Source organism: Choloepus didactylus, chromosome 6 (assembly GCF_015220235.1).
Source record: "Choloepus didactylus isolate mChoDid1 chromosome 6, mChoDid1.pri, whole genome shotgun sequence".
Lineage (NCBI taxonomy): Eukaryota > Metazoa > Chordata > Mammalia > Pilosa > Megalonychidae > Choloepus > Choloepus didactylus.
In genome coordinates this window covers 121,468,072-121,485,283 of record NC_051312.1, presented here as the reverse complement: position 1 = coordinate 121,485,283, position 17,212 = coordinate 121,468,072, and the positions used below count along the sequence as shown (strand labels likewise).

Here is a 17,212-nt window from a genome sequence, read left to right as displayed (position 1 = left end):
TCGCCCCAGACTTCTCAACATTTCTGTAAAACTCCATGAACTTTTCACTTCCACGCCTGGCTTGTGCTGTCTGCTCTTCCTGGGGGAAGTGGGGGTCTCTTCTCTCTCTTCCATCTAGTCTAGTGGAAATACTATTACTCATTTAAGTCCTGTTTCTTGAGCCCCTTTCAGGACTCCCCTTAAAGGGTATTAGAATCTTCCATTACTTCGAACCTGATATTTACCAATCTCCTCTTTTTATTTGTATTCCCTACTCAATTTAGCATGGCATCATGCATATATCAAGCACTGAAACACAGTTTTCAAATTGCATTGAATAGTTTCTTCTTTGGCATTGATCCCACATACTTCCTTTATGCCATTTTGTATGCTATTCTATAATCTGTCTGAAAGTAGCATAGAGGTAAGTTACAATGTTAAAAAAAAAAAAGGCTCAAAGCAAACAAAAATTGATTGGTGGTATGTACTTCTAAAACAAACAGGTAGAACATAGGATAGAGATTTGGCTAATGTGATGGATCAGAAGGCTATTCTAATCATTGGGCTATTAGAGAGTAAAACATCCAAAAAATAATTGGTAAAAAAGTTATTACCCTGACTAAACAAAATTTTGTCAGAGAAAACCTTGTTCTTGTCCTGTAGAGTTTAAACGTTAAGACTTCCAAAATGAGTATGAATAGCAGATATCTTGGGAAGCTGTGTGCTCACATATGTGCTGTAACATCCCGTTTATCCATATAATTGGGGAATTGCTTCTAACACACTAGTAGATTTCCCATTCAACACAGGCTAACCTTATTTAATAACAAAACAATGTTTAAAAACTGTGGCTTTTTTAATTGAAATCTATAAACAATACTACAAACTATGGCCCATGGGTCTATTTCTTGTTTTCGTACAGACAATAAGCTATGAATGACTTTTACATTTTTAAGTGTTTGGAAAAAAATAAAGAATGTTTTGTGATCCATGAAAATTACATGAAAACCAAATTTAAGTGTCTATAAATAAAGTTTTATTGGAACACAGTAATGCTCTTTCATTTATGTGTTGCCAATGGCTGCTTTTGCACTATAATGACATGATTGAGTAGTTGTGACACAGACTGTATGGCCACAAAGCCTAAAATGTCTACTATTTACCCATTACAGAAAGAGTTTGCCAATCCCTGGCACAGATCATCCTCCTTCATTAAGTAAGCCATAGTAAACATAACGTAAAGTTTTCTTGGTATGTAGTATGGCATGGTGGTTAAAGGTCAGAGCTTTGTCAACTGACAGAAGCAGTGCAGTTCTAGATCTGTCCTGACTGCTGGTGACTTGAGGAAAATTACGTAAGCTTTCACAGGAATAAAACTGGACAATAATTATACTTAATTTAGGGTTTAGGGAAAATTAAATATGTAACACATGCAGCAAAGTATCTAGTAATTGTGGTTCCAGAAAGATAAGCCTAAAACATAAGGATACAGGAACATTTAAAATCAAAAGATGGAAAAGTGATACACTGGAAAAATATGAACCAAAAGAAAATCAAAAGATGGAGAAATGATAGCTGGAAAAATATGAACCAAAAGAAAGCTATGTTAGTATCAGAAAAAAAAAAAAAATAGACCTCATGACAAAAAGTATTATTAAGGAGAGAGTGGTTCATTACACAGTATGAAAAGGTTCAATTATGGAGTATTTTGTATTAAAATATATCACATATAAAGCAAAACATTTATGGAACTCTAATAAGAAATTAATAAATCCATGATCAAAGTGGGAGATTTCAATATACCTCTCCCAATTAAGATAAGCAAACACAAATTTAATGAAGATGTAGAAGACTTGAACAAAACACATAATGATTATATAGAACACTGAAGCCAAAGAACAGAAAATAAATACTCTTTTTAAGCTCCCTGAAATATGAAGAAAGCTCCCACAAGTTTCAAAGAATTAGTAACACAAAGAATATAAATTGAAGCAGTTAAAAAAGTCCTGCAAAATTCATGACCAAATGTTTTAACCACATTCTGACAAATTCCTGAGTAAAGGATAATTTAAACATTATACAAACTCATCCAGAAAACGGAAAATTTTGTAATATTCCATAGCACATTCTTGGAGGCCAGTACAATCTTGGAACAAAACATTAATTAGAGTATGATACGTGAAAATTTTAGGTCACTAAGGAACAAAGTTCTAAGAACTTTTAATTCAGTCATAAATATATATTATGACCAAATTGTTTTTATTCCAGCAAAGTAAGCTTGATATAACCTCAGAAAAATCTATATAACTCACCACCTTAAACTGCTGAAGGAAAAAACCATGTAATTATCTTAGTTTATAGTGAAAAAATATTTGATAAATTTGTGATAAAACAGCAAAGTAGAAATTAGTAGAATATATCTACAAAAAATAAGAAAATATTATACTTTATAGTTAAACATTACATGTTTTCCCTTTGGCACTATCACTGCTTCTATTCATAAATAGTGAACATTCTTAGTGAACATAGTAAGACAAGGAAAAGAAATAATTCGTTTAAAGATTATAAGGAAAGAGATAAAACTATCATTTTTTTGCATTATTTTTCCTATGAAAACCTGAAAAATTTATAAACAACTTATTAGAAGAAACTCAAGAGCTTATAAAGGCACCAACTGTAAGTTGTATATGCAAACCAATTGCATTTCTATGCACAAAAAATTTAAAGTTGCTTTTTACTCAAGCAAGAAAAAAATTAGAATAGGAATTAACCTAACAAATGGTGGACAATTCTTGCATGGGGAAATTATAAAAATTTATTGAAATCTATTGAAGATAACCTAAATAAACAGAAAGAGATTTCATGCAAATGGATTGGATGATTCATTATTGCAAAGATGTCAATTAACCCCCAATTTTAACACAGATGCAATAAAATTTGAATCAAAATCCAAGAGGCTTTCTTGGAATTATAGAACATAATTTAAAATTTTTAATGGAGTAATTAAATATCAGGAATATAAAAAACTCCTTGAAGCAGGGTAAATTACAGGGATTTATCTGCTAGATATTCAGGCCTAATATAAAATTTTAAAAGTGGAAGTTACAAAAAGAAGGAAAAATTGAAAATACGGACTTGAGCAAATGGTTTGCCATATATTATTAAAGTAGACTCATCAAGGGCTTTTTGTTTTTCATAATTTGTGTGACTATTTTTAAGCTATAGAGTGGGTTTGGAGTCACAGTCTTTGAAGAAAATGTGTTTTAATTTTAAAATAGAAACTTTTATCATGGAAGACATACCAAAAGGTGGTTAGTCAGCTGTCTATCTGACTGTACATTGCCACTTTCCATTCTTTCATCTTACTCATTTTTGCATGCATTCATTCAATTTTTATTACAATGTTACTCTGTGGCAAGTCCTGTGTATGGTACGTTCTAAGTGATGACAGACCCACAATTATAATGAAATAAGTTAAGTAGCTGCATTTTACATATGAAGAAACTGAAGTCCAGAGAAGTTAAAGCAACTTGCCTAAGGTACTCAAATTAGTAAACTGCAGGAGCTGAGTCTGAGTGCTGACAGGCTCAGTGTGCTCTTAACCATTCCATTATACCACCTCACAGTAATGATAGAGGCATTTATGTGAGATCATTAAGTACAGGAATCAAATACAGTAAAGGAAAGAAGGGAGTCAGCAAAGCATTTGAAGAGTGTTTAGGGATTAATCAGGGTGAAGAAACAGGCAAGAGCATGATAAAAGTCCATTAAGACAAGGTCCAAAATGTTTTATTTAGATGCACCGCAAGGATTTGGTTTATGTGGTTTATGTGGACTGTGAATTGAATTGTATTTAATCCTATATGTGACAACAAACTTGTGACAGTGTAACTAAACCACCTTGGCCTGTTCTCACAAGCAACCTGTTTTTGCCTTGTGTTAGCCACAGAGTAGGGTTTGCCTTCAACAAATCCATTCTCAAAAAACTTTATGAGCAAAATAAACTTCACTGAATATTTCACAGGACAGACAGTGAATAGAAATAACTTCTCATGGACACAACAAACCATCTGAAATACTTTATCATAGCTGTCCCCCCCACCCCCACCCCACCATTGTCTTCTGTGTCCACCAACAGCTTTCCTCATTCTCTGTCCTGTTTCATGTGATACTGTTCTCTGTGCTATGGAGAAATTTAGCCATGATGCCAGTTTCCAAATACTGTTCAGTAAAATGAAAGCCCTCCAGGGAACTGTGCCCCTCTATTGTATTTGGGGAATTATAGCCAGATGCATGGACCCTGAAATAAAACTCCATTTCCCACTTTCAACTGTGGATAGGTGTGGACACATGGCTAAGTTCTGACCAATGGGAAATGTCATGTGAGGCTTGTAACATGTGTTCTAAACATGTGGTTCTATTCTCCTTAACCTCCTTCTTATAGACTGTAATATGAATATGATTGGAGCATGAGCAGCCATCATGGACCTAAAAGAGAAGCCACATATTGAGGATGTTGTAGTACCAGTAATAGAAGTCTGCTTCTCAGAGGATTCTCAGAGGATGAGAGAGCTTCCATAGCAGCAGCTCATTTCCATACTGTTATGTATTTGTAAGCCACCATTAGGATTTGCCATTACTTGCAGCCTAAATCATTCCCAACCAATTCACCACCAACATGGAAAACAGTGTGCAATCATCTTCTGCTCCACCAATTGTGGCATTTTCCTTTGTAATATTCTAACACAAGTGTCTTATCAAATTATTATTGTTTCCAAACACATAGCAGAGTCTTCTTGAGAGGTATCTGTTAAGTACAATTTCTGTATCTTATCAAAGTTTTTAATGCACAAAAGAAACATATTTGTAGTTTGTGGTGCAGACAGTTCACCCTGGTCAAGTGCATGGAAGAAGGATTTGAAGAGGTCAGTACTGGAGCCAGAGAAAAATATTGGTTGATGCAGGAGAATGAAGAGGAGAATGAAAAAACATTTGAGGTTGTGGGAATGATATTTGCAGAGCTCTCAAGGCAAGAGAAAGAACCAAGTGTGCTCAAAGAACTTTAGAAAAGCCAGTTTGGGCTAGGGCTTAGTGTTTCAGGTTCTGTAATGACACTGGAGAAGCAATCAGAAGAGAGACGGTAGAGTGTCTTCTAAGGAATTTGGATTTTATATCAAGGGTAATAAAAAATGATGAAATCATTCTAATCAGGAAAGTGACAATACAGCTGTGTATTTTAGAAGATTCCCAAGGCAAAGTGGCTGAAGACAGACCCCAGGGGAATGCCAGTTTTTTAGAAGCAGTCAGAGGAAGGGAAGTCTATGAAGGGAACAGAATAATCACGAATTTATGCTTCAGTTGATTTCTTCATCAATTTAACATTTATACTCAGACATGTCCATGTATTATAAAGTTTTGTGTCTAATAAATGAAAATTATTACCCAAACACATTTGATTAAGATTAAGAATATTAAAGTTATAAATATTTATTGGAGTTTCAGCATAAATTATGATGTCTTTAATATACTAATGATGATAATAATAATGATAATAAAAATAACAATGGTAACAGAATAATAGCTAAAACTTATACAGTATTTACTCCATTCCAGGAACTTTTATAAGCACTTTACATATATTAACTAACAGTGACCTACTACATTTGATTATTAATCCTATCTTTCTGATGAAAAAGCTTAGGCCTAGCAATTTTAAGGAACTGACCCAAGGTCAGGTATGAAATAAATGGTAGACCTGGGATTTGAGTCTAGGCACCTAGGAGTGTGCTTTTAAGACTGTTCTCCACTGACAACATCCTGGCTATGCAAATGAAGGAATGCTAGAACTATCTGTATTTGAAGATGCAAAAGATAGGCAGGGTTGTCATAGCTTCAATTAAAAGGAAAGTGCATCTGAAAATTCTTTCCATTGCCTCAAATGTTACTACTTCCCATAGTCTTGATATCATATGTGTTGTAACCTAGAGACAGTATTATAAAGCACAACAGTTAACATTATCTCTGAGATGTTTCACACTGTAAGGATTTCAACCTTAATTGTGTATTGTCGTTACATACACATTTGCTTTATTTTAATAGAAGGAAAATTCATTGAGGCAATATAAATTATCTTGAAGTAATGTATTCAATCAGAGCTCTAAAAGGAAGATCTTTTTCCTCTCCAGATTTTAAGATAAGCAATATTTCTTAATGAATTGTCAGGAAATTATAAATTGTTTGCATATTTATTGCTTTAGAAAGTTGTGGGCCATTGAAATATGGAAGTGGTGAGAAAGCCTAGGCAGCTTTTGTCTTTTTTCAGATGGGAAAATAGCTAAAGAATTATATCCATATTCCATCAATTTAAAGATTCTCAAGGAACATGTTCTCTCTTGTTGGCCCTCTGTTTTGGTTGAATTGATGGGCTTAGCATATGCTGAGGGCCCTATTAAAGTAAAATTTTTAAAATAAAAATTTAATATTTCAAAGAAAGCATCAAAATAGTCATCATGGGAAAATTCAGAACTTTAACTCTCATATTGCTTAAGTATTTTGTAGTTTTTTTTGTTTGAATTTTGGGTTTACGTGGGGTGAGACACAATCACCTTTCCAGTTTTTAGGGCCTCCAAAAGTATTATCCAGTTCTGCCCTTACTTCATATTCAGAGACTGAAAACTGGCATTGGGAAGAAAATGGGTAAGGAAGAATTGCTCTCAGTCAATAATATGTGTCTGGTACCTGTTAAATGAGGACTACTAAACTGATCCAGCATGAATGTTCATGGAGGGTTGTATATTTTCCCTGCCATTGCACTCGGGCCTCTACAACCCTTCAAATGAACTTTTAGAAGGCTGCTGTCCAACAAAAACAACTGTAGGCTTCTGTACTTTGTCTCCAGAAGTTCTCCAATTGCTTATTTTGCTGCTCCTTGCTCTGTTCTCTTCTTTCTTTGCCTACCCTTGCTTTAGTTTCATACCATTATTCTTTGCTCAATCCCCCTGTTTGTCAGAAGTGTTCTGATTTATTCACCTTGTTAGATTTCAGCACTCCTCCAGAATATGACTTCCAGCATCTGCTCTCAAATTCCTCACTCTTTAACCAGGGTTCGTGGGAGGTGACAGATAGGCATGCACCTCCCTTTGCCTCTCTCATCCGGGAAAGGGGGATCACACACATAAACTTCTTTGTAACAACCCTGATGTTCCTTTATCCCATTCAGTCATCCTTCAGTCCTTGGCTCTTCTAAATGAATTGTGAGAAATCAGACAGCTGGTAACAGCCTGTGGTATCTGGGTTAATGAGGGCAGGGAATAAACATTGCACTAACTCCAAAGGAGCGATCACAAAGGGAGCTGGAGTTGCTTTGACTGTTTCTGATTACTATTTCTCCCTCAATTACATGTGAAAATCTCTGTAGGAAACCCTATTGTTATTTTTATACCTGTATCTGTCTTTGCTCTCCCACTGGTCTGTTTCCAGCAGGGAAGTGGGGATACCTACTTGAAGGATATGGTTAAGTGTTGTCCTTCTCCTGGTGGAATGGGTTGTCCTTATACACAGCAATTGGCATCAAGCAAATATTTGCCTTGTCAGCGTGGCCATAAATGCAATAAAGGCTAACAGGCAAATAGTCTAAATCCTGATGTGTTCACTAAAAACACAGATAATTGCCTGAGAGTCTTCACGGGAGATTCACAAAAAGGTCTATATCTTAGTGAGGGTTCTCGACTTGAAGATTTTTTTTTTTCTGGGTTAGGAAATAAACTGAAAATAGGGTTAGATACTACCAAGTATTAAAGATAAATTATCAATCCTTCTTGGATAGTGGATGTTTAGAATCTGAAAGATTCTTACTTCTCCTCAATTTATATGTCAATTAGCTCTGTTTTGCTATTGTGCTCCTAATTTTGTTTCTAATAGGAAAAATGGGCCAGAGGCATTTTAAGTGGTGCAATCAATTTTAGAAGTGTGTCAGCAGAGTATGAGCATGTCTGCTAATTAGGAATTGAAGATAGGAAGAATCAGGAAAAGAATGGTCTCTGCAATCCGCACAGTAGACCCTGACAGCATCTCTTGGGTGACTCCAAGCCAATTTATACGTTTACAGGTACTCCTTATCATCCCCTTTCCACCCTTATCAAAAAGAAATTTCAAAGAAACCACTATTATCCGTAATTTTATTTTGATGTGAATTGAAATCAATAGGCTATATTCCTGAATTATCTGTTTGGTCACCTTCCTATATTATTTATGGATTAGATTTTAAGGGTATTTTAGGAATCCATAACTAGCAAAGGATGAGAGGAAGGATGAGGGTTCTCAATGCTCCTGAAATCTTTTGTGTATCAATCCATTACTCTAGACTCTGAGCAAAGAAGGAGAAAGAGCAAAAGAATGGGGCAGTAAGGTAAGAAAAACAAGGAAAATAGAATTGGAGTTGAGAAACCAAGAGGAAGATAGGAAGGTTACCTAAAGTTATTCATACAGGCTTTTTGATTGAGGAGTAGAAGACACGTGATACAAAGGTGTTGCATGCCCCTGGCTGTTCATTTATTCCTTTTTCTGTTACTTAGATCTCAACTTTTTTTGTAAAGGGATTAAGGCAGTTTAAAAATAAAAAACATCTATACAGCAAAACCCAAAAGATAGAAAGAAAATAACAAGACCTCTCCCCATCCCCATGCAAACATGCTCTCCTCTTTCCATCCCCTTATGATTTCATGTACTAGCTACAGGGTGGGATACAATATATACACATTATGCCACCCAGAACATAGTTTCCTAGGTTTCTGAAAATGTGTTATGCAATGTGTAGGATATATTTTTGTAAAAAAAAAAAAATCAAAACTCTATATTGCAAAGAAACAAAACAGACCAGAAGAAACAAGCCAAAGGAAATTTTTCTGCTCTATGCTTTGCCAAAGATACTTCTCCCAGGAACTGTTAATATGTTGTTATATATTTATTTAGATATTGGATAATATAAGATACTTAGCAACCTCTGAAACCACACCACTAGCCTGGAAAGATTAAGTAAAATGAGATCAGTTTTGAAAAATATTGACACTGGTCATTAGAATTCTAAAAATTTCAGATTTACGTCTCTCTTCATCTCCTCCTCAATCATAAATTTAGCACATAACCAGTTGTGTGACACATCATAAACACTTAAATTTCTGGGCAGTAGATATAGGCAAAAAACAAATTCTTCTGAAGAGCTTTATTTCAAGGGGGAAATAATCTCTTCTTATGTTATACATGCTTAAATTAATGTCACTTTTCACTCAAGGAAAATGACATCATATTAATTAGATCTGAAAAACTTTCAGAGTTTCATGTAACTGGATAAATCGATTTTTAAAAAACTTTCTAAATATTTCATTTAATTGGGTCTAAGTCAAGAATGTTATCTTTCAGCCTGCTTGACATTTTTCATGATGTGAAAATTGCATTTAATTCAAGTAGCATCCCTCCTGGTGAGTTTTTCATTTTGGCTATTCTATTAACTATTTAATCCATTAAATATGGCACCATTAATCAAAATTGAATTATATGATTAGATATTAGAGTTGTAAATTTTTTGATACATTTTGTCAAGGACTTCACTTGAGTAATTCATGAATTCATTTCATATTTATAGCATGCCTATCAGAAGTTACTATGGCAGACACAAAAGGTCTAAATGTAATAAGATATAATAATTATCAGAGAAGCACTTGTAGTCTCCTCCAGAATAAAAGACATGTAAATGTATACATAAGGCAATGTGAAAGTTACTATAAGAGGATTTTATACAGGGTGTTCAGTGAGTGCTTTTCTTACAAAGTTAAATATGAGTCAAGAAGAATTTTGGGAATTTCACTCAAAGTGAAATATATTGTTTCATATGAGTTCAATGGTTAGATATGCTGCTGTGTTGTCCAATAGATGGCCACTAGCCCTATGTGGTTAATTAAATTTAAATTAACTAAAATTAAAACTAAAGAGTCATTTCTCAGTTGTACAAGCCACATTTCAAGTGTTGCTACATATGGCTGATGGCTACCATATTTGACAACTCAGATTCCAGAACATTTCTATTATGGTAAATTCTCTTGGACAGTGCTGGTATAATAAGACTACTTTATTTATCAACTCAAAATATTATTAAAGTTTGTATTTAAATGATGTTTTATAATTGTTTATCTTAGAAAAGGCAGTGACTTTTTTGGAAAATAGTTGTGGTGCAAATCAAAATTTTAAAACATCAAGCTATCTGTTTTAGTTTCCTGGCTGCTAAAGTAAATACTATGCAATGGGTTAGCTTAAACAATGGGAATTTATTGGTTCTTGGCTTTGAGGCTAAAAGAAGTGCAAAATCATCATCAAGGTGATGCTTTCTTCCAGAAGACTGTAGCATTTTGGGGCTGGATGCTGGCAATCCTTGGTCCTTGGCTTTTCTGTCACATGGCAAGGCACATCCTGGCTTCTTTTGGTTTATCAGTTCCATTGACTTCCAGCTTCTGGCTGGTCCCCTGTAGCTTTCTCACCCTCTGTGACCTTTCCTATAAAACCTGCAGTAATAGGATTAAGACCCATCCTGATTCAGTTGGGCCACACCTTAACTGAAGTAACCTCATCAAAAGGTCCTCTTTACAATGGGTTCACACACAGGAATGGATTAAGTCTAAGAACACATTTTTCTGGGGTACCTAGCTCCAAGCCACCCACATTACCAAAGGCAAGCTTCTGTTGTCAAGTAAAGTGTTCTACATTATTTTCTACTGAATTTATAGCAAGAGAGTACTTTTATTTTCTGAAGTATCTAGTTCATCATTGCATCTTTCATATCTCTCAAAGTGTCTGATACAGACAATCTGAACAATAAATATTTACAGAAGGTTAAATAGATAACTTGAATGAATAAATTCAGTCTGAAGCAATTACTGAAGACATTGAAGGTAAAAATTGTGTCAATTGGTTATAGGCAGGGCAGTTTAATTGTAGAATGACTACAAGGATAAACTAGTTTCTGTCTAACAAGCCAATAAGTAGGTTAAACCTTACAAGTTGCCATGTTAGAAGAAATAGTGCTTTTACTATGATGAGTTTAAGTCTTTGCAAGCAGAAAGTTAACCCAGAGAAAGATTCTGTGAATAACCAAGTATGGCCGCTTATAGTAAAGAGAATCCATGGTGAGAGGTAATAGGGATTGGCTCAAGGCGGGAGCCTCTGACTTTCTGTGAAATAGTGAGGACACTGGAAAGTATAAACTGGCACAAAAGCAAAGTGCCACTTTTAGTCCAGGCTTTTGGAATGTTTGCATGAATGGCAATCTCTCTATGTAGTAGGCATTGGTTCAGCAGGAGGAAGAGTGAGACACAGGTCCAACTGGTGTTTCTGCGAGACCAAGATATCATAAAATAAGCATCTTTCTTCTACCCAAAGTGGAAAACTGAGCTATGTCATAATGAACCATAGGCAGAAATAGCTCATCCATACCCCAGTATATGTTTCTTGAGATTATGATTCAATTTTTGGTGACTTCTTGCTCAAGGATTTTTCCAACAGTTAGAAATGGACAGGAAGACAATTTCTCTAATATATAGTTCATTCTCTTGAATGCTTTCGATTGTTAGTTATTGGAAAATGCTCAAGTGGTAGGTTCTCATTATTTCAAAATGAGAATTAGAGTGTGGTACAACCATATAGAAAATATGCTGATGATCTTAAATTTGTTGAGCTTGTTTCTGAAAGGATAATTTAGTAAGAATGCCAATATAAATGATGTTCTAAGACCACCATTAGTGTGATATCTTATATGGCAAACTGTTTCCATCTAATTAAATATGTGAATTTTAATGAGAAAGATGAATTTATTCAATGGATTTTCATCTCAGAAAATCAGGAAATCACACTTTGGGCTTTTGAAGGTAGATATATCTTCAAAAGATTTATTTTGCTTGTTTATATTTTTTTATGAGGGAGAAGAGAATATTTGTTATTCTTACTCATTTCATAGATTGAATTGTAGTCAAAGATGTTAAGATGTTGCCTTCCTGTCTTCCCATAACTGTTAACACTTGAAGAAAAAAGAACTGAAGACAAAATCCATATGCTCCCCCTAATGCTTATTTTGAAATAGATGTTGCTATGATTCTAGTCACTGAATAAAAACAGAATTGAAAAGAAAAATACATGGGAACTCCTTAAGCTATGTCTCGAACTGAAAAATCGAACTATTTGAAACAGTGTATAAAAATGTGTAGATTGTGGATGGTTAATAATAATTAATAATGTGTTAGTCATTCACCTTGCTTCTATGACACATAGGCTGTATGGGATCACTTATTAATCTTTAGAACCAAACAAAGACAAAGTGAAAGGTAGCCAGAAAGCAGAAGCCTTACCTTCAAACCTCTACTGTCATTGTCATGACCCTTTAGTTAGTAATTAAAATTTTGTATTACAAACTCACTGCTATGCCTCAACCTACTATTATTTTAAGATATTCCAAAACATTAAATCATTTGTATTTGAGGGTAAGGACATATTTATTTTGTGATTGCACCTGAAACATCATCACTGATCTTAAAAAATATATATCCTTATTTCAATGAAAGTGCAGAGTATGGTTTACTCAAGATTATGCTTGTTTAGCCCAAAGTCCAGATAAAAATATTGATTAACATATATCAACCATTTTCTGTTTTTAGCCGTATTAGGGATCAAAATACTTTGCTAAATCACAACCATTCAGTTTGAAAATTAGAGTCTTCTAAGAAAGGTGTGGAATTGGGACTTACCCCTGTCTGTGTCATACAGGAAGACAAAACAGTTCCATTCGTAGTGATCCAGCAGACTCAAGAGTGCTCCTCGTAAGGAAGGCCTCAGCTGCAGCACAAACTGGCTCTCCCCCTCCGTGGGGAAACTTGGTGTGATGAGGGAGATGTGTAAGGCGCTGCAGAATGAGGTCAAGGTGTGTACTGACCTCTTATCATAGAGTCCAAAAATGGCAAAAACTCCTCTGGAATACTGGGAACAGACTGAAAAAAAGGAAAAAAAAAAACACTGTTAACACATTCTGAAGTGGTTGATTTCAAGCAAAGCATGAAATTTTAAAAAAATCATGGAATCATTGATATGTCAGGAATATAAGCAAAGAGTAAAAGTGGGAAGTGTGAGGTAAAGCGATGTTAGGTATAATTTTAGTTGGCCTCTTCCTTTGCTTAGTTCTCAGCTTTTCCCCTCAGCTTATTGAAAGTTTCACTTTGTGCTCAATCGCATGAACAGAGTATACAGTCATTTGATGAACTACTGAGCATCTACTAAAGCCTGGAATTTAATGAGACAACAAGAGGCTATTTGTGGCCATACTCAAGGACACGGTTTGAATAAAAGGGAAAATTGACTAAAAGGGAAATTTGACTAAAACAAAATAGTATAAGCATGCCATGATAATGTCGCAAATTCTATGCTAGACTTTAAGTGTGATGGATATGCAAATTTTTCTCAGTATTTTTTCTTGCATGTAACAACAGAAGATTTTACTTTTGAAATTTCTGAATACTAAATGAGAGGAGAATATTTAAATTAGTGTCTTCCTTCTAGGTAATATGCATACTTTTTCTATTCTTAAATTGGACTGGATTTGTTACTCAGCCTACATTGTTATCTAATTACTTACTTATTTACTTTGCAGTCAGTTTCACTTTTTACATTTTTTTTGTTTATAGAGAAGTTATAGGTTTATTGAACAATCATGCATAAAATACAGCATTCCCATATACCACCCTATTATTAAAACTTTGCATTGGTGTGGTATATTTCTTATAATTGATGAAAGCACTTAATTATAATTGTACTATTAGCTATTATCCATGGTTTAACTTAGGGTTTGTTCAGAGTGCAGTTTCATGGATTTAAAAAAATATATTCTATTACCATATCTACAACCTAATATCCCCTTTTAAACACATTCAGATGTATATTTCAGTGCTAATTATGTTCACAATGTTGTACTACCATCACCACCAACCATTACTAAAACATTTCCATTGTTCCAAATAGGAACCCTGTGCATTTTTACTCCCTACCTCCATCCCCACAACATCCTCCAGTAAACTATATTCTAGATTCTGACTTGATGAGTTTGCTTATTCTCAATATTTCATAGCACTGAGATCATACAATATTTGTCCTTTTGCATCTGGCTTATTTCACTCAACATGATGTCTTCAAGGTTCATCCATGTTGTCACGTAATCAGAACTTCATTTCTTTTTAATGCTGAATAATATTCCATTGTATGTATATATTACATTTTGTTTCTCCATTCATCATTTGATGGACACTTGAGTTGCTTCCATTTTTTGGCAATTGTGAATAATGCTGCTATGAATGTAAGATTTCCCTTGTAATTTCTTCTTTAACCCATTGGTTGTTTAAGAGTACATTGCTTAATTTTCACATATCTGTAAAAATCTGTTACTGATTTATAACTTCATGCTGTTGTGGTTGGAGAACATACATTGTATAATTTCAGTATTTAAAAAAAAATTTATTGAGATGTGTTTTGTGACCTAAGCTATGTTCTACTCTGGAGAATGATCCACGTGCACTGAGAATGTATATTCTGTTGTTGGGTAAAGGGTTCTGTATATGTTTGTTAGAGTATGATTCAGGTCTTGTATTTCTTATTGCTCTTTTGTCTATATGTTCTATCCATTATTGAAAGCAGTGTATTAAACTCTCTTATTAATATAAAACTGTCAATTTCTCCCTTCAGATTTGTCAGTATTTGCTTCATATATTTTGGAGCTCCTCAATTAAATGTATATATATATTTATAAATATTATATCTTCCTGTTAAATTGATCCCTTTATTGATATATAATTACTGTCTTTTTCCCTCAAACTGTTTTTGACTTAAAGTCTATTTTATCTGATATTAATATAGATGCCCCAGCTCTCTTTTGGTTACAACCTGCATTGTCTACTTTTTTTTCCATCCTTTTACTTTCAGCCTACCTGTGTCTTTGAATTTAAGAAGAGTTTCTTGTAAAAAAGTATATAGTTGGGTCATGCTTTTTTTATCCATTCTACCAATCTCAGTGTTTTGACTGGAGAATTTAATCCATTTACGTTTAAAGTCACTACTGGATAATGCAGGACATTTTTCTGCTATCTTGCTATTTAATCTTTCTAAATCATATACCATTTTTGTCCCTCAATTCTTCTATTAATGATTTTATATTTATTTGATTTATTTGTACCATAGTCAGTGCTTTCTCATTTCTATCTGGATGTATTTTTCATATATTTTCCTGTGGTCATCATGCAGTTAAAATTCAACATCCTAAATATACAGCAATCATTTAGTTTGATACCAACTTAACTTCAATAACATGCATATATACTTTTCCTATACCCCACTATTCCCCATTTTTTGGTACCTGTTACCAGTTGTATCTTTGCACATTGTATATCCAAAACCATAAATTTGTCATTATGTTTTATGCATTTGCATTTTAGCACCTGTAGGAGTTAAGAAGTGGAATTACATACTGAAAAATATAATACAAATTACTGTCATTTATAATTACCCAAATTTACTAAAAAGAGGTTACTGGAAGTTTTTATTTCTTTATGTCTGGTGTCCTTTTCTTTCAGTCTGAAGACCTCCCTTTAACATTGCTTGTATGGCAGGCCTCATGTTGATGAACTCCCTCAGTTTTTGTTTATCTGTCTTATTCTCTCCTTCATTTCTTTAAGAAAGTCTCATTGGATATAAAATTCTTGGTTAGTAGTTGTTTTCTTTCAGCACTTTAAGACTTTCAACCCACTGCTTTCTTGCCTCCATGGTTTCTGATGAGACGTCAGCACTCAGTCTAATGGTGCTCCTTTGTATATAACACGTTGCTTTTCTCTTGCAGCTTTCAGAGCTCTCTCCTTGTCTGTTGCGTTCAACAGTGTGATCAATATATGATGGGGTGCATTTTTCTTCATATTTATCCTGTTTCTCTGGGCTTCTTGGATATGAATATTTGTCACTTTTGCTAAGTTTGGGAAGTTCTCTTATTGTTTCTTTGAATATTCCTTCCACCCCTTTCTTTCTTCTCCATCTGGGACTCCCATAACACATATATTGGTATACTTGATGGTGTCCCAGAGGTCTCTTAGGCTATTTTTGCTTTTTATAAATCCTTTTCCTTTGTGCTCCTCACCCGACTCTTTCAATTGTACTGTCTTCAAGGTTTGCTGATTCTTTCTTCTGCCAGTTCCAACCTACTGTCAAAACCTCCTGGGAATTTTTCATTTCAGTTATTGTGGTCTTCAATTCCAGTAGTTCTGTTTGGATCCTTTTTAAGATATCTGTCTCTTTACTAAGATTCTCATAGTGCTCATTCTTTTTTTTTTTTTACTTTTTGTTCTTTCTCTGTATTATCCTTCGTCTCTTTGAAGATTTTTAATATTATTTTTTAAAAAGTTTTTGCTTAGTATATTCATAATCTGGTCTTCTTCATTGACGTTTTCTGGATTTTTGTCCTCTTCCTTTTGATGGGTCATTACTCCCTGTTTCTTTGCTTTCATTTGTTTGTCTTGTACTCTTGTTGCACACTGTACATTTTAATATTTTGAAATGTTAATTCTGGGTTTTAATCCCTGAGATGTCTGTTTCTTGGTTTTGTAATCAGCTGGTGATATGAAAGATTTTCCTGGAGTGTCAGTCCTCCTATCAGTGAAGTCTTCCCAAGGCAATCACAAAGTGCAGGGTTCTCCCTGTCTTTTCTGGGTCCAAGTCTTGTCCTGGGCTTGGGCTTGTGGCTTTAGAGTTCCCCTATTTAAAGGAGTTTGAATGCTTCCTCTATTTCCCAAGAGACAGAACTTCTTACTTTTCCCAGTGTTTAAAGCAGATAATTCTTTGCCCCAGGCTGTTTCAATAGTTCCTTATACTGCTTTCATTGTCTTCTCAAGCTGCTTTTGCCTAGAGAGCAAATTCAGGGTTGGATGGGTGGGCACACTGGAGAGGACTTTTCCAAGTCAGTCTTTCCCCACAGGACAAGGCCAGAGATCCATGAAGGGGGTCCAGACCTGAAACTTCCTTGGCGTGGGCATCATTAAGGGCACCAGGAGCTTCTTCCATGGCTCCCCCAAAACTCACTTTCTTGACCTGCCCAGCAAATGCAGCCCTTGAACTGTCCCCCACAGTTCTGAGGAAGCATAGTGTCTTTAAATCTCCTCAGCTGCCTTTG

At 34.6% G+C, this 17,212-nt stretch overlaps 1 protein-coding gene across 8 annotated transcripts in view; it reads right to left on the bottom strand.

The window, feature by feature from the left end:
• Window positions 1-17,212, bottom strand: part of GRIA4 (glutamate ionotropic receptor AMPA type subunit 4) — a 380,763-nt gene that overhangs the window by 235,400 nt on the left and 128,151 nt on the right. For all 8 annotated transcript variants that reach the window (XM_037841263.1, XM_037841259.1, XM_037841262.1 and 5 more), the window contains one exon: window positions 12,765-13,004. In XM_037841263.1, coding sequence (XP_037697191.1) covers window positions 12,765-13,004 — 240 coding nt within the window. The remainder of the gene's footprint in view (window positions 1-12,764; window positions 13,005-17,212) is intronic.